At 41.0% G+C, this 25,689-nt stretch overlaps 1 protein-coding gene across 1 annotated transcript in view; it reads left to right on the top strand.

Annotated features, from left to right (window-relative positions):
• Window positions 1–25,689, top strand: part of nptxrb (neuronal pentraxin receptor b) — a 126,945-nt gene that overhangs the window by 83,284 nt on the left and 17,972 nt on the right. Inside the window, exons 3-5 of the mRNA XM_066658394.1 lie at window positions 18,323–18,564; window positions 19,153–19,332; window positions 19,529–19,758. Of these exons, the coding sequence (XP_066514491.1) occupies window positions 18,323–18,564; window positions 19,153–19,332; window positions 19,529–19,758 (652 nt within the window). The remainder of the gene's footprint in view (window positions 1–18,322; window positions 18,565–19,152; window positions 19,333–19,528; window positions 19,759–25,689) is intronic.

The raw sequence follows: 25,689 nt of genomic DNA, 5'->3' as shown, positions 1-25,689 counted from the left end.
AGATCGCTCTTCACACAAGCCGTATTTTCGGCTGTTTAATAACCTCCCAATCGCCTAGCGCGCGATTTGGTTATTAACGCTGGTAGCGACCCAGTTTAAAACGAATGGGGGTGTTCGGTTCGGTGGTCTCACTTCGCCGGAATTTCGCGGCGGGAGGTCGAATCCGACGGCAAAGTCTTACAGCGGAATTTCGCGCAGTTCAGACGTGCCCAGGCCTCAATTTAATGCATGCAAAATGGCGCAGAGCCGCGCTCTTTCAAAAACAACCAAGCTTATTTTCTAACCGGTATATATCACAACAGTTTTTCAAAAGTAACAGACACAAGACGAAATTACCCACATCAAGCTTTGAATCTCAATCGTTATTCAGCAACACAACAGCGGAAAGTATTTCATAAACCCAAGCTGAGATTGTTTCAGTGTTTTGCAGTTTGTACATTAAAAGCCTTTTTCCTGGCCTCGCGTGGGCGCCAAAAATAAATATGTCTGTATATGTAGTGTAGTAAGGTACACTGAAAAATATAAATATATTTCTATATTTATATTTATAGTTTTATAGCGTTGACCTTATTCAAACTCCTCTAATCTCTGATATTTGACTTAATGATATTAATTAAAGTTTATAATTGGCTTAGGCAATTAAAACATTACTAATTAGTTTGAGAGTGAATAATAATCACGCTAAGTGAGTACGTCAGGATTTTCAGGAAAATAATGAACAAATTGCAAACACTGTGATTTCAAATAATGAGAGTTTTATTAATAAAGAGAAGATATTTAATTAACATAGCGTAGCCTTATAATCTCACGGTATCACCGCAGGGAAAACCGATTTTGACCTTAAGGTGGGCTAGGCTCTACTGTCTTGTGATTAAATTGTTGCTAACTAAGGTTAATAAATGGTAAATTATGAAGAGGGTTTATTTAGACATTAGCTCCTGGAAAAGGTGTTAAATACGCTAGCTTACTCGTTCGCCGTTTCACCGAGCCGTCGCGTCCTGCTGTTTAATCTCCGTGCTCTGGGGTTGTTCTCGTCGTTCCCACGTGGTGAGAGGCAGGCCCGCTTACGGAGAAGATCTCTTTCCGGTTGAGTTGAAAACTTTCGGCTTCAGGCTGAGCTGCGTCGATCGAGATTTCCCCTCTGTTAGAGTTTCACAGGCGTGGCTGGTTTCCACCGGAATGGAGCGGCTTTCTCCGAGTATTAGCTCGTCTCGTTGTTCAGTTTTCCAGGAGTAATGTCTTCAGGAATCAGCTTATAACGTTAATATATCTGCTATCGACTAATCAAAAGGTTGATATCTTATTCTGGCCACAAATAAGTTTCACCTGCTTTGATCACTCGTGAGATCACACTTCGATGGGTAATAAAACATAAACAAGATTAAAAGAAAAGAAGATATTCAAACACTCGACACGTTATTAAAAAGGAAAGCGTCTCTTTGTTGTTTCAAAGTTTCTGAATTTTCTCGCGGTTGTTTGTCGTCTTCGTTCAGTTCTGTTACTTCTGTGTCGAGTTGTCGTTCTGATCTGGTCTCTTCTGTTTCTTCGAACTCTCGTGATCTTCTGAACTGAACTGAACGTCTTCTTCTCTGTCTGAATACTCTGCTGGATACTACTGTTCTGCGTTGCTGCTGTTTTCAAGGCTGGCGCGGTCACGCCCTAACGGGAGGCGTCCTCTTTCTGATTGGACACAAATTCAGTCTCACGTGACTCTCGCAAGGGGGAGAGAGTAGAAGGGGGTTTGAGTCATTGGTTCACAGAGAAAGAATATGAATTTTGCGTATCGAAATTCTTATACCTGTTATCAACATATAACAATGGGTACACTGGACTATTAATATCAAACGCTTACATAAGGTTCCATCTTTACGTCCCATTTATGATGCTATGCTGGGAAAGAATATTAATTCGTTTTCTCCTATTCAGAGGTAGGATTTCTCTTCATGATAGAAACAATCCACAATATACAACATTTCATTAGGAGGTAGGCATTCATCTGAGGGTACAGAAAGTGACATTAATACATTTATTTATACATGAATAATTCAGAGTTCGACTATTTTCCGCTATGGTTTCGGCGACTCCGAGCGAGGCGTAGTTTCGCCAGTGTCCATTTGGGGTCGCTGTTGATCCATGTGTAGGTTGTCGCTTAGATGAGTCAATGGGGTTCAATTCGAGGTCACCCCTTCTGAACATCTGTTGATTCCCGTGGAAGATAACGAGACATTGAGGTGCCACTTTGTCCCAAGCGGGATTATAACCCTTCCTTTTGTTTGAGGTCCCTGTCTCTTAAAAGCATTATAAAAATTGGTTATCTCGACAGTTCCTGTTAGTTAAAAGAGAGAAGGGGGGTGTTGGGGCCATGTGTTACTTTAAAGGGTTCTTTGATGTTTTAGCTTATGTGTGTGCGTGTGTGTGGGGCTTTGCAACCCCGCGGGCACAAACAATCCTGTGGAATGTTGGATGTTGTCACAGACGAAAGGTCCTATTCAGACTGGAAAAGTTTAATTCAAAACTTTTCATTTCTCCATTTCGATCTGGTATTTGGCCTATACTCCACTACAGCGCTCAAAAATTTGTGCGATTTTACATATTATGCAAATTAGCTAAAAATCTAAGTAGGCGGAGCTTATGGGTTCTTGAGGCTTTTTTTTGGGTCTGACCTGAGGAATCAGGGAAAAAAAGAATTTCGTCTCTACGCCACACGGGGTAGGAGATATAGGGAGCGACGCGGAACGCGTCGCTATAGCGCCACCATCAGGCTGATTGGGTTGATTCTTTGCGCCTGAGTAGCGGGAGGGTTTACTACCAGTTGACCAAATGACAAGTCTGTAGGACCTACGGTTTGGGCTGCCCATCGCGTTTCATCGGAGAAAAAGAAGAAAAAAAAAAAAAAAAAAAGCGGAAAAAACAGAACAAAAACAATAGGGCTCCAGCACTTGCAGTGCTTGGACCCCTAATAAGAAAAACCGGTACAAAAACAATAAGGTTCTACGCACTGAGTGCTTGAACCCTAAAAAATACAAAAGAAATCACAGAAAACAAAAACGAAACAATGTAGTCTTTAAAACAAAACAAAATAGTCCTTGAAACAAAACGAAGGCAAAACAATGTAGTATTTGAAACAAAACAAAACCCAAGACAAAGCAGCAGCACCGCAGGAACTGGACAAAAGCCAGGACCACCCTGGCTCAGGAACCTAAAAAAAAAAACACAAACACTAAACAATACCTTCGACTAAAACCTAATTTTTTTAAAAGTAAGATAATCTGTATACCTACCAGGAGACAGTAGCACAGCGTTCCCCACTGCGGTCAAAATCAGAGAGTACAGCAGCAGTAACGACCCAACCATGCAGCACGGTTGCTACTATCACCCACCAGATTAAAAGAAATATTAGTATCTCCCAATCTGATCATTAATAAAACAGGTCAACTAGCGTTAACATACCCTCGCTATGATGCAAACACCGGAATCCAACCAGCCGACACCGGCAATCCAAGCACAAGCCAACGGTTTCCGATCGTCACGGAGCAAGCCACAAACTTCAGCAACGTTAAACACTGCCAATACAGGGATCAGACGCCGGAAGAGAAACAGGAAATGCCTTGGCAAGCAACCCACCACTGCCGATACATATAGCACAAGGAAGGCCCGCCCCCCTCATTAATTTGAAAGTCCCACCCCAAAATCCTCAGACTGGGAAGTATAGGAGGTAAAACCAATGGCAGAACTCCATCCTGCTACAATCCACCTTCCCTTTTTGCATCGTCGACCCGACGATGAACGAGATGAAAAAAAACTAACACCAAGGTCTAAACAGGGCAGACTGTGCATTCAATACAAAACCTAATGGTTCACCTACCACCTCATCTACACTACCAGCTGGGCGGGGGAGATGATGAATATTAAAGTGATGACCAGCTGTGGAACGAGCAGTCCGTCGCAAAGATGGCAATCCAGAACATGATTGACCATCTACACGCAACAAAGAATCCTGAGACTGAGAACTTCCCTGTGCAGCTATTTCCTCTGGACGCTGATCTACCAATACTCCCCCCAGGGAAACTGTAGGACTGGAGTTACTTAAAACAGATTCATGAGGTGGTAAACCCTCGGATACCAAGAGGCTAATGTCATCCTCTTCGCTGGAACTATCCCCAGGAACCACTGAAATAGGAACCTGAGAATTCCTAGGAGGAGAAGGAAAGGCTTCAGTCCGAACACAAGCTTTTAACATTCTTCGATGGACATGCCTGACCTTACTTAAGTCATTGACTGGGGCAATAGCATAGACAGACCCATCACCTGAAGGGGCCCTCACCACCCGATATACTACAGAACTCCAAACGTCCTGAATCTTATGCCGCCCCCGAGTACTAAGATCCCGGAGGTAAACCGACTGCCCTTCCTGTAAGGGTGCATCCCGAACCTGCCGATCATGCCGCTCCTTCCTACGACCAGCAGCTGCTAACAACCGTTCATGAGCTCCCTCAAATGCCAACTTAAGCCTTGCCTGGTGCTCTGCCACCCAATCCTGGGTTTCCCCAGGCACAGGCTCTAGAACTCGACCCAACAAAAAGTCTATGGGAAGCCTAGGTTGCTGGCCAAACATTAAAAAGTAGGGAGATTCGCCAGTGCCCTGATGGGGGGTGGTATTATAACAAAAAACCACCTGTGGCAAATTTGATGCCCAGTCCCGCTTCTGGGAAGATGGCAACGTACGCAAAAGATTATGAAGAGTTCTATTAAAGCGCTCACACTGCCCATTACCAGCAGGGTGATATGGGGTCGTCCTAGACCGTTCTACCCCATAGAGGCGACATAATTGCTGCATCAGGACACTTTCAAAGCTCCTACCCTGATCAGAATGGATACGGCTTGGAATACCGAACTTAAAGAACCACTCCATCAGCAGTACCTGTGCTACCGTCGAAGCTCGCTGATCCCGAGTGGGAACTGCTACGGTATATTTGCTGAACACATCCGTCATCACAAGCATAGTGTCCAACCCGTTTCGAGAAGGTTCCAACACCGTAAAATCAATAGCTAAGATTTCATTTGGCCTTGATGCTAGCAAATGTTCTATAAAACTATGCGGTACCTATGCGGCAAGTTGTGCCGACCATCGATGCTCAGTGGCTCCCAATTTTGCCGACTGAAGGTAACTCGGGGGATTATTGTCTGTGAAGACCACGCATTTATGCCCCAAGAGATATTCGCGAAATTTTTCAGTCATTGCCCACTTAAGTGCAAGAAATTCCAACTTCATAGAACTATAATTGTTCATATTTCACTCTGAGGGGCGAAGGCCCCGACTAGCGTAAGCCACTGGCCGAACACTACCCTCATGCTCCTGAGAAAGCACGGCTCCAAGACCACTATGACTGGCGTCAATCTCAAGGATGAAGGGCTGTGAAAAATTGGCATATGCCAAGACCGGAGCAGATACCAACTTTGCCTTTAGGAGTTCAAAGCTCTGTTCGCACTGTGGGGTCCAAAATGACCCCAGGGCCTGTCCAGAACCTTTTTTAGTCTTCATACCTACAAGGGCAGCCACGAATTTATGCAGAGGGCCTGCCAACTGAGCAAAACCCTCTACAAAGCGCCTATAATAACTGGCAAACCCCAGAAAGGAACGCAGCTCAGCCACACTGCGGGGACGCTGCCACTGGGCTACTGCCTCTATCTTAGCAGGGTCAGTGGAAACCCCCTTGCTTGAAATAATATGCCCCAAATACCTAACTTCTTGTTGGAAAAAGACACATTTTCTCAACTTGGCTTTTAAACCCTCTTTTTGCAAACGCCCGAGAACCTGCTCTAGTCATTGCAGATGCTGGGAAACAGATGAGGAAAACACAATAATATCATCCAAATAAAGAAGCAATGACTGATACTGCTGATCTCCAAACATCCGTTGCATTAATCGCTGAAATGTGCTTGGAGCATTACAAAGCCCAAATGGCATTCGATTCCATTCAAATAAGCCAAAGGGGGTACAAAAAGCTGTCTTGGACTTATCTTGTTCGGCCACTGGAACTTGATTATACCCACTGGCCAGATCTAAAGTAGAAAACCAGCGGGCTCCTGAAAGGGCATCCAGGCTCTCCTCGATACGAGGCAAAGGAAAGGCATCTTTGCGTGTCTTACTATTAAGCAATCGATAGTCCACACACATACGCAGACTCCCGTCCTTTTTTTTAACCAGGACGATAGGGGACGCGTAAGGATTACTACTCTCTCTCACGACCTGAGCCTCAAGGAGCTGATCAATATGAGCCTTTACCAACTCATACTCTGATGGAGGAATACGTCTATACCTCTGCCGAACTGGGACATTATCTAGCAAGGGAATCTCATGGGCAATGAGGTTGGTGCAACCAAGATCACTCTCATGAGCAGAAAAAACTGAGCTATAGCTCTGTAAAAGAGATCTAACCCCCTTCTGTTCTAGATCTGTCAAACCCGATAAATCTAAAGCCTCTATCCCCTTCTGCACTTTGCTATCCACTACTTGGGACGACACCGTGGCAGCAGCGGCTCTAACCTCCGTAACCCCAGCCGGTAGGCTAACAACCTGAGCACTTCTTAAAAAGCCAAGACAGGTATGGGGATAAAGCAAGACTTCTGTGGTCCCTACATTAACTATTGGAATATGGACAGTGCCTCGAGCAACCTGGACAAGACAGGGAGACGTCAACAAACCAGCGGGCAGCCCAGACTCTGAAGGCTCAAAGAGTGCAGACAAGCCACCAGATAGCTCCGGACAAGTACTAATAACCACCTTCATCACACCACCAGGTATACGCACCGCACCCGGGCCTCAAACCCTTACAGCACCCATCGGGTCCCTAGGAACTTGGGCCGCAGACTGATGACACTGTTGCAAGGCCTCAATAACTGGGCCCGGAGCATGTGCCACTGAAGGCACATCGAAGAAAGAGGGACCATATAAACCGAAAAGCTCCCGATAGCACCGGCTAATAACATTCATCCCCAAGACACCAGGGACTTCCGGCAAAGCACCAGGAGGATCCTTCACAACCAGGATCTCACAGTGAGACATCACCTTATTACACAACAAGACATCCAGCTCCAAATACCCTATGTAAGGAATATCAAGCCCATTAGCTGCCCGAAGCTGTAGCCATTGACAAGACTGGAGACGTTCATAACCCCAGGGTTCAAATTGCTTTGAAAAAAAGCTCTCGGTTACCGTAGACACCATGGAACCCATGTCTAAAAGACAAGAAACAGTAACACCACCAATTAAAACATCAATCACTGGACAGGAGGAGATTAGCCTAGCCACCGTACCTGCCCTTGAGCTCAGCGGGCTTCAGTTTTCCGGCTGCTGGCAGGAACGAGAAGGTCTAGCTAGATTCTGAGGCAAGACCCTAGGAGAAGGGGAAACACGCTCCCCGTCACAGTCACGAGCAAAATGACCTGGCTGTTGACATCTCCGGCAAATAACACGCCCCTGATGAGGAGAATAACTAGGTCCAGAGGAGGTCTGTAAAGAAATCACAGTTCGAGTTAATTGATTAAGCTGCTCGTGCTGACATTTCAACATGTCCTTTAACTCCCTCAATTCTGATGACTGAACAACACCCAATGGGGCTGGGCAGGCACTTCCTTGTACGCCATACTGTAAACCACAGGCCAATGGTAGAGATAAACTACGTCCCCTTGCACTGCCAGGCAACCCTTCCCTCTCCCATCGGATGGCTTCCCCTCGTACCTCCAGTAGGGTAGCAGTAGGCCGTTGATGAACAAACTGTTTCAACTCCCTACGAAGAGCACCATCCACCATCCAGCACCAAACATGCTCCACAAACTGATCTCGAAGTAAAACCCCTACATTCATAGTCCCCTCAGGTGCATGTTGCTTTATAGACTCCATTAAGGCCATTAAAGCCAATGAGTACTCCTGCAAGGTTTCTCCTTCCTGCTGTTTCCTTGAAAAAAAGGCCTGTTGCAAGGTAACATAAGACTGAGAACAGCCGTAAAGCTCTTTCAAAATGGCTAGAACTTTTTCAGGGTCTCCCCTCTCTACACCAGGACGATACTTTATCTCCTCTCTAGCTTCTCCTTCTAAATGATCAAAAATAAAGAACGCCTGATCTTGCCCAGAGAGGTGATGGGCTCGCAAACAACCCTGTATCTCTTCTACCCATTCTGTTATCCCAATCCCAGTCTTACCATTAAAACATGGGCACTTCCGATCACGAGGAACTACCACCAGACGCTCAGTAACAGCACTTGAAACAGCAGGCAAAACATCACTCACCGCAACAGAAACAACTGGGGTAGATGCATTAGAGCCAGTGGAAACAGCGGCCATTTCTTGATGCAACCGCTCATTATCAGCCTTAAGCTGCAACACAAGCTCCCTAAGCTGCTGCACCTCCTCCTCCATACCCACCTAGGGAAATCTGCACCAAGTCTCAGGTCAAGAAAGAAAAAACAATATATTTATACACTTTCCTCTCAGTTCCTCAACAAATGCTGCTGCTTTGCCTTAAATAGAACTATATATTAAATATATATCAAACCCAAAATTAACAGGAAGGAAGTACGTCTCTTGCTCTCAAAGTGTGATCCTGCCGACTACGCCAAGATGTGGCGAGGTGGTAGTGGTCAGGAGGAATATACAATAAAGTGATGTAGCACGACTACGCCACCTAAGGGACTTTCACCCCTAGGAAATAAAAAGGGTGCGTTAAGGCCCAGAGGAAAGAAAAAAAGAAATAAGAAAGACACTCAGGTTCGTTCACACCAAGAGGCCAGAGACGTATTTCCAACACTTCCAAATTTATTAACAATAGGTTTTAAAACAGTTTCATGTAACCAACAGGACTGGAAGGACTATCAGCAGTAAAATAATTTCTAGACAAGACCAAGTAGTAGAACAGGGCTGGGCTTACCACGGCAGAGACTGAGCTCAGAGGGAGTCCCCTATACCACCACCATATGTAATCACACCACACAGGTTACACACCCAGTGCTCTACACTGCAGGACGAGTGACCGGGACTCCACAAACCAACCCTGTAACCTCCTGCCGTGACCCACAGCTCCTGTCTAAACAGGAGAGAGAGAGGCAGAAGAAGAGCAGAGAACACAAATGTAGAAAATAAAAGAAAAATCAAAATTCACTCCAAAAGAACACCACTCTTCACATCAAACACACACACACACACACACACACACACACACCGAGCGCTTGCTGGTAACGATAACAAATTCAAATAAAAAAAATACAAAAGAAATCACAGAAAACAAAAACGAAACAATGTAGTCTTTAAAACAAAACAAAATAGTCCTTGAAACAAATCGAAGGCAAAACAATGTAGTATTTGAAACAAAACAAAACCCAAGACAAAGCAGCAGCACCGCAGGAAATGGACAAAAGCCAGGACCACCCAGGCTCAGGAACCTAAAAAAAACCACAAACACTAAACAATACCTTCGACTAAAACCTAATTTTTTTAAAAGTAAGATAATCTGTATACCTACCAGGAGACAGTAGCACAGCATTCCCCACTGCGGTCAAAATCAGAGAGTACAGCAGCAGTAACGACCCAACCATGCAGCACGGTTGCTACTATCACCCACCAGATTAAAAGAAATATTAGTATCTCCCAATCTGATCATTAATAAAACAGGTCAACTAGCGTTAACATACCCTTGCTATGATGCAAACACCGGAATCCAACCAGCCGACACCGGCAATCCAAGCACAAGCCAACGGTTTCCGATCGTCACGGAGCAAGCCACAAACTTCAGCAACGTTAAACACTGCCAATACAGGGATCAGACGCCGGAAGAGAAACAGGAAATGCCTTGGCAAGCAACCCACCACTGCCGATACATATAGCACAAGGAAGGCCCGCCCCCCTCATTAATTTGAAAGTCCCACCCCAAAATCCTAAGACTGGGAAGTATAGGAGGTAAAACCAATGGCAGAACTCCATCCTGCTACATCTGCTTCCCCTTACTCCTTCTTTTTGACACTATGTGTTTTTTCATCTCAAGCTTGGTTTTCTTAGCAGGACGGCCACACCTCTTACCAGGGGGTCGTTTCACAGATTTTCGAGCCATCACCAACATGCCCGACCCATCTTGATTGTGTGCCATCATACGCATCAGACCGTTACTGACAACATCGCTTACAATGTTTTTAGCAGCTGTTTTTAGATGTGGTTTGGCTATATTAAAACCCTTCTTGAACAGTGGTATAGCCACTCTGAATAAATTTCTAAAAATCCCACCAAATCCCGCACCATACATTGTTGGGCTACCTGTATAGCTGGGCATGTGGCCTCCGGCCTGACTTTGATAGTAAGAAACGTAACGTTCAGGATCCATGGCCAGTCTGTTGAAAGATTCCATTTCAAAACCTAATTCCTTGTTTTACAGGTCTAAAGTGTAGCTTTACAACCACTTTCCCATAAGAAAAATTTACGTGCTGGTTCTGATCGGTTTTCAATTCTATAGCGATATCGTTTATCTGTGATTTTGTTGTCGACACGTAGTATGGCTTACTGTATCTAACTGTGACAATATCATGGTTGTTCCCTGATATATGTACACATCTTAACAGAGGTACAAAACTGTCACTAATTAATTGGTAATCAACAATGTCTGTGTAAACAAACATTGAGTAGAAACCACCATAGATGTCGACAGGGTGTGGCGCGTACTCTTTCTGTACAACATCCGGGTCATTTGTTTTAACTACACACTCTAGTATCACACCCGGTTTAAAACCCAAGATGATGGCTAGTTTACCATTAAATATCAAACCGATATCAGATAACGTCTTAATAAACAACCTGTGACTTATTTGGTCATAAACAAGACCTATTGAATGGTCTGCTAGATGGATATTAATCTCAGCAACTAATGCCGGTATATGGTTATAATACCCTGTAGGTAGAGTTATTTGTGTTGTTTTGCCCGATTTTTTATCAATTACGCTAAATGTGGCATCTAGCTCACAAAAGGTTGTCCACGTTCGTGGGTATTGAAACTCTATCACCCCTACTTCCCAGTCACCTTTTAGATCGATTGGTTTCACTAGTTTTGTTCTATAATTAGAAATTTGATTATCGGGGTACACCGACATAGACGAATTGCTCGGCAGTGTGACGCAAAAACCATTGTCCCCCATATTTGTCCTTTGATGTAAATGAACTAGTTCACAAAGTACAACACCTTTTAAGGCCTTTGTATGTCCACAACATCATTTTCAGGAACCCAGCTGTTAAATTTTGACGGCCAACCTAACCATTTCACTAAAACCATTGTTTTTTTACCGGTTTTTTTTTATCCAAAATTTTTTCAACTTTGATTGCTTTTTCTGTAGACATGCGGATTTTTTGCAACTCTTCTTCATAGAAACGGCCGTGTATAATGTCACCGTCATAATCTTTCAATTTATAAACGGGTGGTTGTCGTCGGATACAGTCTGATATAGTGAAAAACTCCTGTGTATAGTTCTCCTCATATCCCTTTGTAAATGGACCCCTGACTTTAGAAATACGCACAACGTCACCAATCTTGTACTTAAATATGGTTTTCTTGCCTAATTTGTTTCTCACACCATACAGCGTTTTAAACACGCTAGATTCGTTTTCTTTCGTCACATCAGCTGGCTTGGTTTTGATACTACGGTGGTAACTATTGTTGTAACCGCTCATAATATCTTGTAAAACATCAATGTACCTTTTGGAGTTTACAGCTGTTAGATAACGCCACATATGACTTTTTAGCGTTCTATTAAAAACGCTCTATGACACTGGCTTTTAGCTCACTACCTGTAGCAAAATGTTTGATTTTGTTTTTCGATACTAAATTTTGAAAATGTTTGTTGAAAAAGTCTTTACCCCTGTCAGTCTGTAACTTTTGAGGAACTCTGCCTTCTATACCCGACTTATTTTTTAACAGTCGAGCCCACGCATATTTGCTAAACACGTCAATACATGTCAACATATATTTATATCCGTCATTTTCCTTAGAATACGCACTCATATCAACAAGATCAGCTTGGAATTGAGCGTCAATGCCATATACTATAACCCGGTTTCTTTTGTAATTATGTCGTATGGGTTTGTGGAGTGTGTATGCATCCTCTCCAGCTAACCAGTCTGAAACCTGTTGATCACACAGACACAATCCTGTATTCTCTAAAACACCCCGTTTCAAACGATTTTTACCGCCTAATGAACCAGAATTAGACGGCGTGTAATATACCGTTCTCATAAGATTTGATGTGTCGATAGATGACATTGTTGAAAATAATGACCCCAGATTTGTTTGTTTGACTGTTTTATTCACAATGCATCGATGAAATCTAAAAAGTTTGCACACACATCTACATTTTTCTCAACTAGATATTCAACAAATGTTTCAATCACTTTACAAACATCAATTGGTTTCTTTGTTGAAAGTTTTATCACACAAATGTCTATTATATATGTACATAGACAAAGCACATAACCAATTTTTACCGCATTTTCACTCTTAGGCATGAGAGACAGTAATTTACTAATAATCACAAGGGTTGATTCGTCAGAATCTATACATAACTGTGTCAAATGACACCAATCATGCGATGTTAATTTAACAATATTCATTTGATTCTTGAAATTTTGTAAACGTTTAACATTGACATCATGCACACTATTAATGAGTGTAAAATCATCCACACTATCGTCAATACATTTATACAACAAACGTGTCAATTCGCAGTTCACACGGTGTTTCAACACACGCTTTGACAGACTTTGGTGTCCGCAAACTATCCCCATTTTCACTTAAACAGCTCTGCAAGTCTTTGAATCACCTTCCCAACAGTCAACGGCATCGCTGACAAACTGTTCAGACGTTTGATCAATCAGGCTTTCTCTTAGTTCCTGCAGCTTTTCCACAATGTACGGCTCGCATGGTAATTCACAGACGACTGTTTCAACACATCCTTGAATTTTTAGAAGGGGTAGTTCTATTCCAAAACACTTTATAAGCCCAGCTATGGCGTGTTTTAAGGCGGGCGTGAACAATGTCCTTGTTATATCTTTATAGTATTTTTCAAAAAAGAAGATATCAGTTTCAAACAGACACGAATGTAGAAGTTGACTAGGGTGATCCACTTCACAACCAAGACATGTTTCCTTCAGCTTGTTGTTTATGATGTGTTGTAGGATTACAACGACAGTGGACTTTATCAGTTTTAGCACCGTAGAGCTTACTTGCCCATCCACCACATCAATCGGAGCAGATATAGCGTTGTCTTCAGGAGCTTCAGCGATTGTCAGTTGTCTAGCCATCAACGTTGCCAAATCATCCACCGGGTCTTGTCGAAAAACATGCGGGTTCGCAATGTCCACACAACTGAGATCATCACCATATTGACCCAACAAACTGTTGTCTGATACCGCTTTGGCAACCGCCCTCGATTCATCATAGCTGTAATTTACAAACCCACGACCCGTGTCAATCGGCGTATATTCAATGTCCGACAGTCGATAATTTCCACACCACATAGGTCCACGGGTGTCGGGATGGTCTGCTGGAAGAATGTCCTCAAACATGATGGCTTGCGTGTTGTTCGTGTCTTTTAACAGACATCACTGGAAGGCGTTGATCCACTTTTGACCATCCCACAAACGTCATAAGCCCGAGAATCAAACAGGTTAATTTTAACACCCCTAAAATATTCGCGAGGGCTGCTACCAAATGCTTTACCACGCCGTTTCTTCCTTGGCGCAAAAGCAAAGTAGGTTTCAGAACTAATAGTTGGTGTAACTGTAGATTCTCTTAAAAGAGACTGATTTACACACACTGTAGACATTTTAAAAAGCGTTTAGCCATAGAAATCCACCAGGGTCATTTTAAATACCACATGCAAGCACAACCCACCCCTCACATGTTGGGGGGTGTGAGGGTGTCAGGGGTGGGGTGTAGGTGTGAGGGGAAGCCCATATAAGGACATCCTGTACTGACCTGTCACCTAGGTCATAAATCAGGGGTCATAAATCATTCACAGAGGTGTTTGACAGAAGGTGTAGGATATATACTACTTACATAAAATAAATAAATAGAAAATACATTTGTAACTGGCATTGAAATTGGCAGTGTCATGATTTCCTAAATCCAATTAACATTCAAATACTGTTTTTCAAAAAAACAACTGGTTTTACACCCTAAAAACTGCCATTTAAATTCAGACTTTTCTTTAAAAATATACTATGCTAAGGCCATATAAAAAATTGCTTAAAATTCACCAGTAGGTTTGGAAAAGTATTTAAAAAAAAAAGAGAAAAAAAAGGCAGAAATGTGTGTGGAAGTACACATTTGACACTTATTCATGGCACACATCAGTTCGATCAACAGTTTGCAAGTCTCTGCTGTGTTGTCACACTTTGTCAATACATCACTGATGGAAATGATGGAAATATCAGCTGTATCCTCATTTCTGTCTGCCTGGACAACAGGGATCTTCAGGACGTGCAGTGTAGTGAAAGAACGCTCAAGTGTAGTCACCTCAGTTGTACTCTTTGTTGAATTCCAGCTCTATAATTAAACATATAGAGATTATCTACATGTTCTATTCTCTTCAATATATATTCTTTAAAGATATTGAATGAAAAACTGTAAACTGCTTATGCATGCAGATTCATTAACTACAGAACTTCAAATGTAAAAGATTATCAGGTTATATTACAAACGATTATGCTACAACTGATGCTAAAGATCTCATCTAAATAAATTAAATTAACCTCCTTTCTGCTTTTCTCCCTGCCCACCTGCATTTTTCACTGCCCCACTAGTTTTCTTACTGCAGTCCATCTTTACATAATTACATAAGAAAACGATTTAGTTCATGTTGATAGTTAATTTTGAAAAACTTAACTAAATTCACAGCTCCAAAAATAAACTACTTCACATTCTTTTATTTTTTTTTCTCTCAGTAAATAGGCTTCTATCGTTTTCAATATAACCTTCTTCAACCCATTAATCCCCAGCCCAAAATCACTGCTACTCCCTAACAAAGGATTAGTGTATGTGGAATTATATTTATATATTAATTATTAATATACATTAATATTTATATTAATAATATTTATAATTATTAATATATATATATATATATATATATATTTAAAACATTACATTACACCAAAAACCAGCACTGAGATTGAGAATGTATTTTAACCTACTTAGCTAGTACCTTAATGTGTTTAAGCAGTTTTATTTCTTTTTTTTTTTCTTATACCGAGATATGCTCACATCGTCTTGTAAAATACGCCATCAAACCACATAATTACTCAAATTAAAATAACTCATGAATGAGCGATTGTCATGTCATTTCAATGTATTCTATGTCAGAGGAAAAAAAGAGCTAGCTAGAGTTAAACAGGTTAGGTAAAGTTTGTCATTTGAAAAAAAAAAACGGTTCAATATTACGTATGTAACGTATAGCAGTTTATAGAATAACGTACGTAACATTAACAATGTTAACTACATTTGGGCGATACCAAAACACTTACATTGAAATACTTACGGAATGAGGCTGTTCTCTGAGGCCGGTGACAGCTGTTCGCACGCCGCGGTCACAGAAAAGAGCGCAAATCTTCATCGTCTTCTTCTGTGTTTTTACAGCGGTTCGCTTCTGCCATCTTCCGTTTTCTCATTCAGAGTTCATTCATTTTAAAGCTGTCGTCTTCAAAAACTTAAGTAACAATTTCCTCCCTTCCGCGCGGCACTGTCTCCTTATTAACCCTATTTATCATAATCATTTCTGTCGTTCGTGTCCCAATCATTACATCAATATTTTTAAATTTGATATTCTAAAATATTACAATACAGAGCTTACCTATAACTGTATGGAATTTAAAAACTTAAAACAATGATTCTGTTTATTTAACATTTATTACATCGTTTTCCAGACAGTTACCAGTATTATCTTTTATTTTTAGATGTGGGCCACATACGATTAATACGCAGTATTTAATAAAATGCTCTGATCTGTGTAGTGTGCTAACTGCAATGGCAATCGCCTCGCCAGCCGACAATGCCAACGTGCACTGGGTCAGATAGTCACACTGCCAAATATACTACTGTCACTGCACTCAGTACACCCGTGAATTTGGACCGACACGACGAGAAGGGTATCTCTGCAGGCCGGAGGCAGCTCCAAGTGGGAGGTACAGCTCCAAGTGGGTGATACAGCTCCAAGTGGGCCGTACAGCTCCAAGTGGGTGGTACAGCTCCAATTGAGCGCGGAAGAACATTGAACATTTTAAGCACGACTCAAGCACGTTGCTGGCTTTGAGATATGTAGTTGTCGTAAAGGCTCTGGAGATGACCCAGAGGCTAAAGAACCCTTTTTATTTGTTTTTAAAAACAGGGCTGATATGGAGCTGTTTCTAAAAGCTTGTGTTGATGAGCAGGGTCTCAGGGTCAATGCGATGTTTGTGGTTACGCTATGCCCCTCACCCCAGAAATTTTAAGGCATGTAAACTGGACTGTAGCTGGACCCTCACCTCAATTCTTAAGGCACAGATACTAGACTGCAGGGCACCTTGTACACCACAGTTCAGACAGTGTGTATAGTTTGATACCTTTAGAAACCTAGGCTGTCTGGTTCACTGTGATGTCCTGCTTTGCGTAAAATACCCTGCACAAAATAGGTATCCTAGTTATTTTCTTTCTTCTAACACATTTCTATAAGTAATGCAGCTCAGATTGCTCTGTTTGAGCATTGTTTGGAAGTTTAAGAGAATGTCAGTTAGTTCTTTGGGACATTGTGTTAGATTATTGTGTATTTTGTAGTACAGCTGTATGCCTGGTGACCGTGTAATAACTGTTTTGCTTTCAGTATTAATATTGTACCTTGTAAACATTGAGTACATTATATGGAGTACATTTTCAGTATTATGTGATTTACAGACTTGTTTGTGGTTGGATTAATATGTGAAATTCTTGCAATAAATAAAGAGAATAACCATTTAACTGAGACCACATGTACTGAGAATGATCATGTTTGCTTACATATAGGCTACTACTCACTTCCTAACAAGAGACATGACAGTAAATATGGGTTCACCAGCTCAGTGCTGGGGTGCTATATATTCTTCGCCTGGCATTAGGTTCATGTTTCTCTACTCCAGAGAATCCAATTCTATTGTCAGTATTTCTCTACAGGGATTAGAGAGGCAGTGTGTGCACATCTGTGTTAGTAATGGTTGCAACTTAATGTAGAATATATTCATTACAAATTTGTCCTCAAATATGTGAACATATGGTGTATTTCTGAAATAAATTAAACTGAATAAATGAACTATATTAAAATAAATTTATAGCCCTTCGGGCGGCACAGTAGTGCGGCAGGTAGTGTTGCAGTCACACAGCTCCAGGTTGTGGGTTTGAGCCACACTCCATGTGACGGTCTGTTAGGAGTTGAATTAGATAAGCAGTTTCAGACAATTAATGAATGAATGATTTGTCCTTCTACAAATTCACATTCACAATCCAGGTAATAATAAATCACAAAAGCTGCATTTCCTACATTCGCCTTCCCACTAAACATCTAGATCCCCCACTTGCTGGTTTCTACCCACTTGCTGCGTACGCCCCTCCCACTTGCTGGTTTCCGCCCACTTGCGGGCCTCCGGCCTGCAGAGATATGTACTTGTGGACACGACCAAATGTGAACGTCCACTTCAAACTACAAAATAAAAAAAAAAATACATATGATTTTCCCAATCACACAATTACAACAAGCACTGGGCAGGGCTAATGTGTACCTAGCTGACCCTCCACCACTACTACAGTTCCAATCAGCAACAACTGACTAAAATATTTTAATAAGAAATATTGCTTACGAACCACTAAAAATATTAGAGAATTTTAGGAAGAAATTTCCCTAAATAGGTCCCACACAAGGTTTAATAATACAAAGCAAAATAATATTGACTCAAATGAAAATACAAAACAGAAAAAAATAAACGCGGGAAAAACAGTTGCTACAAATGTCTTCCCTCGTCTCCAGCCACTCCAGAATTCTCAAAGTGTTATGCCCTAAATTTAACTAAAGCCATCACAGCAGACTTCCAGAGGTAAAATAAATAAATGGGATTCACCCCTCACTCATGAACAGGGCTTTACCTTTACACTGAGGGGAAACATTAAAGTAAACATTGTCAGCTGTATTCAAAATAAAGTTTTTGCTGAGCTGTCTTTTCTAAAATATTGTGTTTTTTATATATATGGGCCTAAAATTCAACCCCCTCCTCTCTCTCTCTCTCTCTTTGCAGGTATCTCCACCCCCTCTTATCCTCATGGTTTTAAGCTGTCTTTTCCGGTGCGCACCAGTCATATGTATGGTTTAGTAAGGCGGAATATTCAAGAGATGTATGCCTTCACAGCCTGTATGTGGCTGAAGGCGACAGAAGGTGGGATTGGAACACCATTCTCATATGCCGTAGCTGAGCAGCCCAATGAGCTGGTCCTCCTACAAGGGGTCCACAATCCTGCTGAGCTGCTGCTTAATGACAAGGTCAGACACACACACCTGTTTCACTTTCAGAACAATATAAAATGCAGGACAATTGTTAACCATTTAAATTGATAGTCATTCTTCCCTTGTCCCTAATGTGGCTAATCAATCATGTCATATCATGTCAGATAATGACTTTTTCCTGCCTCTAAAATGACTTTGGAACCGGGATAATATTACTGTGCGCCAGCAGGCAGGGAAAATCATATAAATCAATAATGTCATATTTCACCTTCCACCTTCCTAATGCACTGTTCACTCAGAAATACATGACAGTCATAAAGGGTAGTGTGTTATGAGTTTTGATTCATGTTGTCTGCAAATAGTCATGATGAATCACTGTTCATGTAAATGAGAATGACAGTTTTAACCCATATTTTCAAATTTAGGCAAATCTGAAAAATTTTTGTTCTATTTTACAGTGAGTGATTCAGTAGGTACCCCAGATCCCCTAATTAATGTTCAAATGCATTTTCTTTCATAATATGTCCTCTTTAAAGTTTCAAAACATTATATTCTATAGACAGTAACCTATAGAATCATACCATTTAAAATAAATTTTTTGTTTGTGATGTCCTCTGCATGTAGGTGGCACAGTTGCCTCTGTCCTTCCCTCAGAACACCTGGCAGCACATCTGTGTAAGCTGGACTCTGCGGGATGGTGTGTGGAAGGCCTATCAAGGGGGTAAACTGAAGGGGCGAGGGGAGGGGCTATCAGCGTGGCACCCAATCAGAGCAGGAGGCGTGCTAGTGCTGGGCCAAGAACAGGTGAGTAGGGAAGGTGGTAGGAGGACCTTTGGAAAATCAGGCCTCCCTTATACATAAAAGCTTACTGAAGCATTACAGTTTTTTGATGTTGTTTTTGTTAGTTTGCTGCTCATTGATTTCCCCATAGAGCTATACACTTTAGCTGTACACTTTAAAAGTAATTAAGTAACCCCTATTTTTTTCTCATGTACTGCAGGACACACTTGGGGGTCGTTTTGATGCCTCTCAAGCTTTGGTGGGTGAGCTGTCTCTTTTTAACCTGTGGGACAGGGTGCTACCACCAATGGACGTGGCTACTCTAGCGTCCTGTGGTGAGCCCCCACAGCAGGGAAATGTGATGCCGTGGACACAGCGGGACGTGGATGTGTTTGGTGGGGCTGTCAAAGAGCCTATGGACCCCTGCTCTGGTGGGACAGGGGCTCAGAAGTGAGTCGTCGCTGTACAAGGGTCAGGGGAAGAGGTTTAGGGGTTGGTATAGGGATTTAAAAGGTGATATTCAGCTGCTGGAGGGCAACTTTATTGTGGCTGAATGTTTTCAGAAAGAATGTCCACTGTGGAACTTTATTCAGATTCATACACCTCTGTGCATGTGTGCGTTTGTGCAGGGCAGGGGTCTGTGTGTTTGTGTGTGTTTCTAGAGGGAGGGGAGTTGGCTGGTGATCCATTAATATAACTGTGGGAGTAACAGTTCAAAAGTTTGGAATTGATAGGTATATGACTTTGTAATTTTTAATGGGTACCCATATAAAAACCAGATAGTATAGACAAACTACTCTACAATGTGGTGACAGCAGGCCAAATATATTTACTCACAAGTCAGGTCACATTATGACATGAAACTTGAGGTCCAGAATCTTAAGCCCATTTTACACCACACACCGTAGCCATTCTATTTGCCATGTCATAGATAATAGTGTCCTAATCTATTAGGTGTTCTATATATATGGTTTGAAGCATTTTTGTAAGTTATAATTGTTATTCAAAATGCAAAATTTTGAATTTTGTCATTTTATTGTAACTGTTGTGCAGAATTAAATGGTAAATAAAAATCTAAAAATCATATTATTTTAAATAAATATATTGTATTAAAATATCAATACAGTACATTCAGTAGTATAATACAGGAAACTCACATATACATTTGGATACAATATTATCTCCAAAAACAGAACAAATTGATGTTTTTGCAGCAACTTTTTGCTGATGGAACTCATAATGAATGCTATGACGAATACATTCTTCAGGCTTGCCATTTACTATCTACTTAATTGTTAGGTTATTTTTTTGTTATTTTGTACTTACTCTGTACTACTAAACTGTTACTATAACATGTCAAATGAATTAAAGGTTACGCACACACACACACACACAATTGCTTTATATTATTTGTGCATCTAATATAAGCTAGTCTAGAAATCTGCATTGACCTAGAAATCAGCTAAACTTCATATTGCTGTGCTGTAACACCTGTGATGACTCCTCCTCCAATTTTGACCACAAAAAAATTAATAAACACATTATGATAATGCTTCTGCTAACACATCTGTGTGATTAATATACTGTGTTAGCAGTAAGCTAAAAGGGATATAAATGAAGAATATTTCTAGATTAAATGTGTGTAAATGAGGTTTGAGGCAGTTCCACTAAATATATTAGCATAAACTTTATAGTGACCCCTTCGTTAAAGAATCTTGGCACAGAGAATCATTTTATATGTGTACTGAAAACAAAGCCAGTTAGGCACTGATCAGCTGTAAAAAACCTTGCACTTTCTACATTTCCTGTCCATTATATCAACTCTACTTTCCATTTAATGGCACTTTGTGGTTCATTCTAAGCATCACAGTGACACTGACGGGGTTGTTGCGGGTTAGTGAGTGCATCGTTGAAAGTTTTCAACACATTTACCCCTTACTGTCCACTATATTAGACACAGTAGCTCATCTATTGCTACATAGAAGCCCAGGAAGTGCTGCCTGGAAATTTTAGGTTGTGGACTACTCTCATTCCAGCACTGTGACACTGAATGTTTAATAACTACAGCATCACTGATATGTCTGATCCACTCATATCAGCACAATATACACCAACTTGCCACCACCACATCAGTGTCACTGTAGAGCTAATATTTGCTTTTTGGGGGTCCTGTGTGGGAGGACACTTTAAATGAGGGTAAGTGTAAGAGATTGTAGTTCCAAATTAACCTATACAGTAAGCAGGTCTGATAAAATGCACAATGAGTGTAGAAACAAGAGTGTCTTTTTAACGTTTTGGCTGATTAAAGGATATTTTTAAAAAGTGATTCTAAACTTTTGAACGGTTTCCTACATGTGTGTATTTGGAGCACGTTTACAAAATCACTACTCAAAATTGTTATGGAGGCAAATCGCCCTTTGAGGCAGGAGGAACCTAAATGTTTACCAGCTAACAGATGGGTATGAATATGATTAGTTAAAATGGGCAGAGATTCACTGGGCAGAGATTTTCAAATGCTTCACCATAAACCTTTAAATCTACACTTAGACCATTTTGTTTGCCTGCTCTAACAGTCAGGAATGGCTCTGGAAGAAAAAAATCTGCAATATATCTTTCTTTCTTGCTTGCTTTCTTTTTTTTTGTTACTGTACATGTGGTTCTGTTTCATAATGTGTTAGAAGTGCTGCAAAACTCTCAGTATTGTTTTACTTGAATGGAGGATAATGTATAACGTGCCACCTCTGAGGAATTACAGAATGCTCTGCTGCCTCTGAGGCAGATTCTGAAGTAGTACATTTCTGCATTATGATTGCTGCCTCTAAAGGAGCTACAGAATGCTATAAAATAATACTCTGTGGTTTCCTCAGAGGCAGCAATTAAATACAGATGTGCAGGGAAATACTTCTTTAGAATCTGCCTCAGAGGTAGCAGAGCATTCTGCAGCTTGCTCAGAGGAACAGAGTAACTTTATTCTTCATTCAAGTAAAACAAAATACTGAGATTTTTTCCAAGACTAACACATTTTGAAACAGAATTAAGTGTATTGCACATTTATCTTTTCCAAACTCATTTCTGGCTATCAGAGCAGTCAAACCAAGAGTCTAGGTGGAGCTTTACAGGTTTATGGCATCGTATTTGAAAATCTCCAATCAGTGCTAACCAATCATATTCATCCCTGTCTGTGGGCTGGTAACAATAACATTTCTGCCTCAAAGCAGAGCTGCCCAGAACCATTTTGAGTAATGATTTTGCACGCATATTTGGATCTGGAAACCCATACGTTGCCAATACTCAGCTCTGTTCAGTGTCCTGTGGCTGTATTTTATTGTTCTTCACGTCGGCCTGCTCCCCGTACACTGTCAGGTCTACTGTATACATGAACTGTTCCACTCTCACACTTTTCTCAGTGTTGCTTCAATGCTCTGCTTCCTGACACTGTTATTTTTTTCTTCTTTTTGTTGGCTGTGTGTTTTATCGTTGCAACTGGGATTGTAAACCACTGGTTTGAGTGTCACCATAGTAACTGCCTTTACTCTATGTAAAACTCTACGTGTGCTATGTGATTTTTATATTTTTGTTTAAATCTTACATTTTTGTTCTTTTTTTCATCAGTTTGTAGGGTTGTTTTGATAAATCTTACATTTATATTTTCGGTGCATCCCTAGTGCAAGTAAACATGACAAAAGATATCAACCTTTTTTTAAATTAATTTATCTTAGCTTTTATTTTGTATTATAAAAATCAAGGCAGAATATTAGCAAATAAAAATTCACAGATTAATACGAAATGTATACATACAGTACGTAGCAGTATTAGATGCTTGTTTGATAGAGGAAGGGGACTTTTTCTTTTGTCAGTGTGTCATCTGTTGTTCTCATGTATCAGAGAGAAAGAGCATGAGGAAGTGCCTCTCTGGGTGGACACACCCACTTTTCTTTTTCCTCCTTTGCTATTGGTCAATGGCAATGAGTCGTGATGTCAGTGTAGTGCTTGTTCATGTATTGTTTGCACCGCAATGGATTTATGATGATATTGTGACATATGTGGATGAAAACATAAAAATGGTGATGAAAACACAGTTTGACCTATTTTTGATTTTATGTATAATCACTGACCACAGGCATTAAGATCACCTAAAATATTGCTAAAAATGCTGTTCATTGTCAGTGCAACCACCAGTTAGCTGATGTGTTCTCCAAGCATGCTGAGCTGTACAGTAACGTGAGAGAGAAAGACACTGACAGGGGCCTACATAGACTTCCATTAATTTTGTGGAGAATTACCCTGTTCTTAACCATAAATAGTATTACACTAACCCTAACCCTCCTTCACCTTAAAATACATAATTTTTGTTCCCATAAAAACTCCCCTCTGTTTAAATGTGTAAACAGATTTTGAGCTCCAAAACATCATCAATATCTAGAAAAAAAAACAAACACACACACACAGTCAGTCAGGAACGCAGGGCAGACTGACGGAGGCAGACACAGAATTCTTTTATTTCTACAAAAGATAACAAAACAGACAGACTAGGATAATGAGACAGGATACTGAAACAAAGAAAGACCAAGACAGAGAGACTTGAACAGAATGACCTGGACAGAGAGACTTGAACAGAATGACCTGGACAGAGAGACTTCAACAGTAGGACAATACATGGAGAGCTTAACAGGGGCCTAGACAAAGACGCTAAACAGAATAAACTTGAACACAGAAAGCTAAACAGACAAACAAACAGAGGGAACTAAACAGACAGAGAAAGCTAAACAGACTAACCTGAACCCAGAAAGCTAAACAGACTAAAGACACAAACAGACCTGAGACAAGAGAGATACAAAGACTGACTTAAAAGGAATGAGTAACAGACAAGACAGACAAGACTGACTGACTGACTCAAAAAAAAACCTATGGTAGAAAGCAAATTAAAGGTGGAATGTCCAACAAAGAAGCACAGAGACAAGGGAACTTAAATGAACACCACAGACAAGGGACACCTGGACTGATAACGAGGGGGCAGGATTACAAATGACACTGACAAGAAGGGGGAAAAATGCGGGACATGGGCGGAGACATGGACAATAGTAAACAGAGCCGTGTGCCAAGTGAGCATATGGCAAGGACAACAGACACTACAGGACAAGGGCGTGACACACACAAATAAATTAGCAAATGACACTAAAAACCACTGTCTCCTCTTTGAGTGATATCGGAAAGCATAAAGCAAATGCATAAGACTCTTATAATCTGCCGTTTCATGGAGGATTGAGAGGCTCGCTGCTGGATTTTTGTGGATTAAACTGGAGCAGATTGGCACCTCAGCTCAGTGAGGAACCAGCAGCACACAAACACACACAAATACACTACTATTCTCCCTCAGCAAAATGATGACATCATCCCTGATACACACATTACTCAGCTCCAAAAATAAGATGCTGTGCTTTTCTATGTAGCTCAAATGTCTTTAAGAGACTTTTACAAAATACTGAAAAAGCTTTTGTTGATGTCCAAAATTTGAGCACCTTACATTGGCTATATAATGCAACTGTTAGCTGAAATGTGATCACCTTAGAGAGTGCACCAGGTGTGCCCAAATATTTACATTTTGAACATGGCTGCATTTGTACTATATTTTGGTGCAATTTTTATCAGCCTCTCTCCATCTTAGGAGCCTGTAGTGGAGTATGGAACGAATAAAGAAATGAGAGTTCTTAATAAAAACTCTCCACCCTAATAAGGATTTTTGTTTGCAACAGAATCCCACATTCCACAGAACTGCGTGTGTGTGAAAACGCTGCACTCTTCCCCCACACACAAAAATTCACTTAAAGTCTACATCAAAAGCGCCTGTCTAACGCCTCCAGATAACAAACCCAGTTTATGATGCTCTTAAGGAAAAGAAGAACAAACAAAGTGGTGAAAACCAGAGTTCAAAGGACCCTTTATGTCCGTGGCGCCTAAACGACGGAAACGTTATCTCAGGCCTACTAAACAGACTGCCCCAGATGGTAAAACTGACTGAACTCGGGTTGACCTCCCGGGAACCATCCGCACAGGACAAACAGCATGGACCAACAGCGACCCCAAGTGGACATTGGCGAAACTACGTCTCGACCGAGGTCGCCTAGATACATAAGGAAAAGATTAATCAAATTCTGATAAATATGTGTACGCGATATGTATGAATGTCACTTTTTGTGTCTTCAGAGGAACATCTATCAACCAATGAAGTGATGTGTATTACTGTTTTCAATCATGAAAGAAAGTTCTGTCTCTAACTAAGAAAACAAATTAATATCTTCTAACATGATATTGTAGTGGGACGTAATCATGACGTACCCAAAATAAAATTATATGTAGATGTTTGATATTGATAATCTAGGA

The sequence above is a fragment of the Hoplias malabaricus genome, chromosome Y (genome assembly GCF_029633855.1).
Source record: "Hoplias malabaricus isolate fHopMal1 chromosome Y, fHopMal1.hap1, whole genome shotgun sequence".
NCBI classification, from domain to species: domain Eukaryota; kingdom Metazoa; phylum Chordata; class Actinopteri; order Characiformes; family Erythrinidae; genus Hoplias; species Hoplias malabaricus.
The sequence above is the reverse complement of the archived record's forward strand: the minus strand, read 5'-3'. Positions and strand labels throughout refer to the sequence as shown.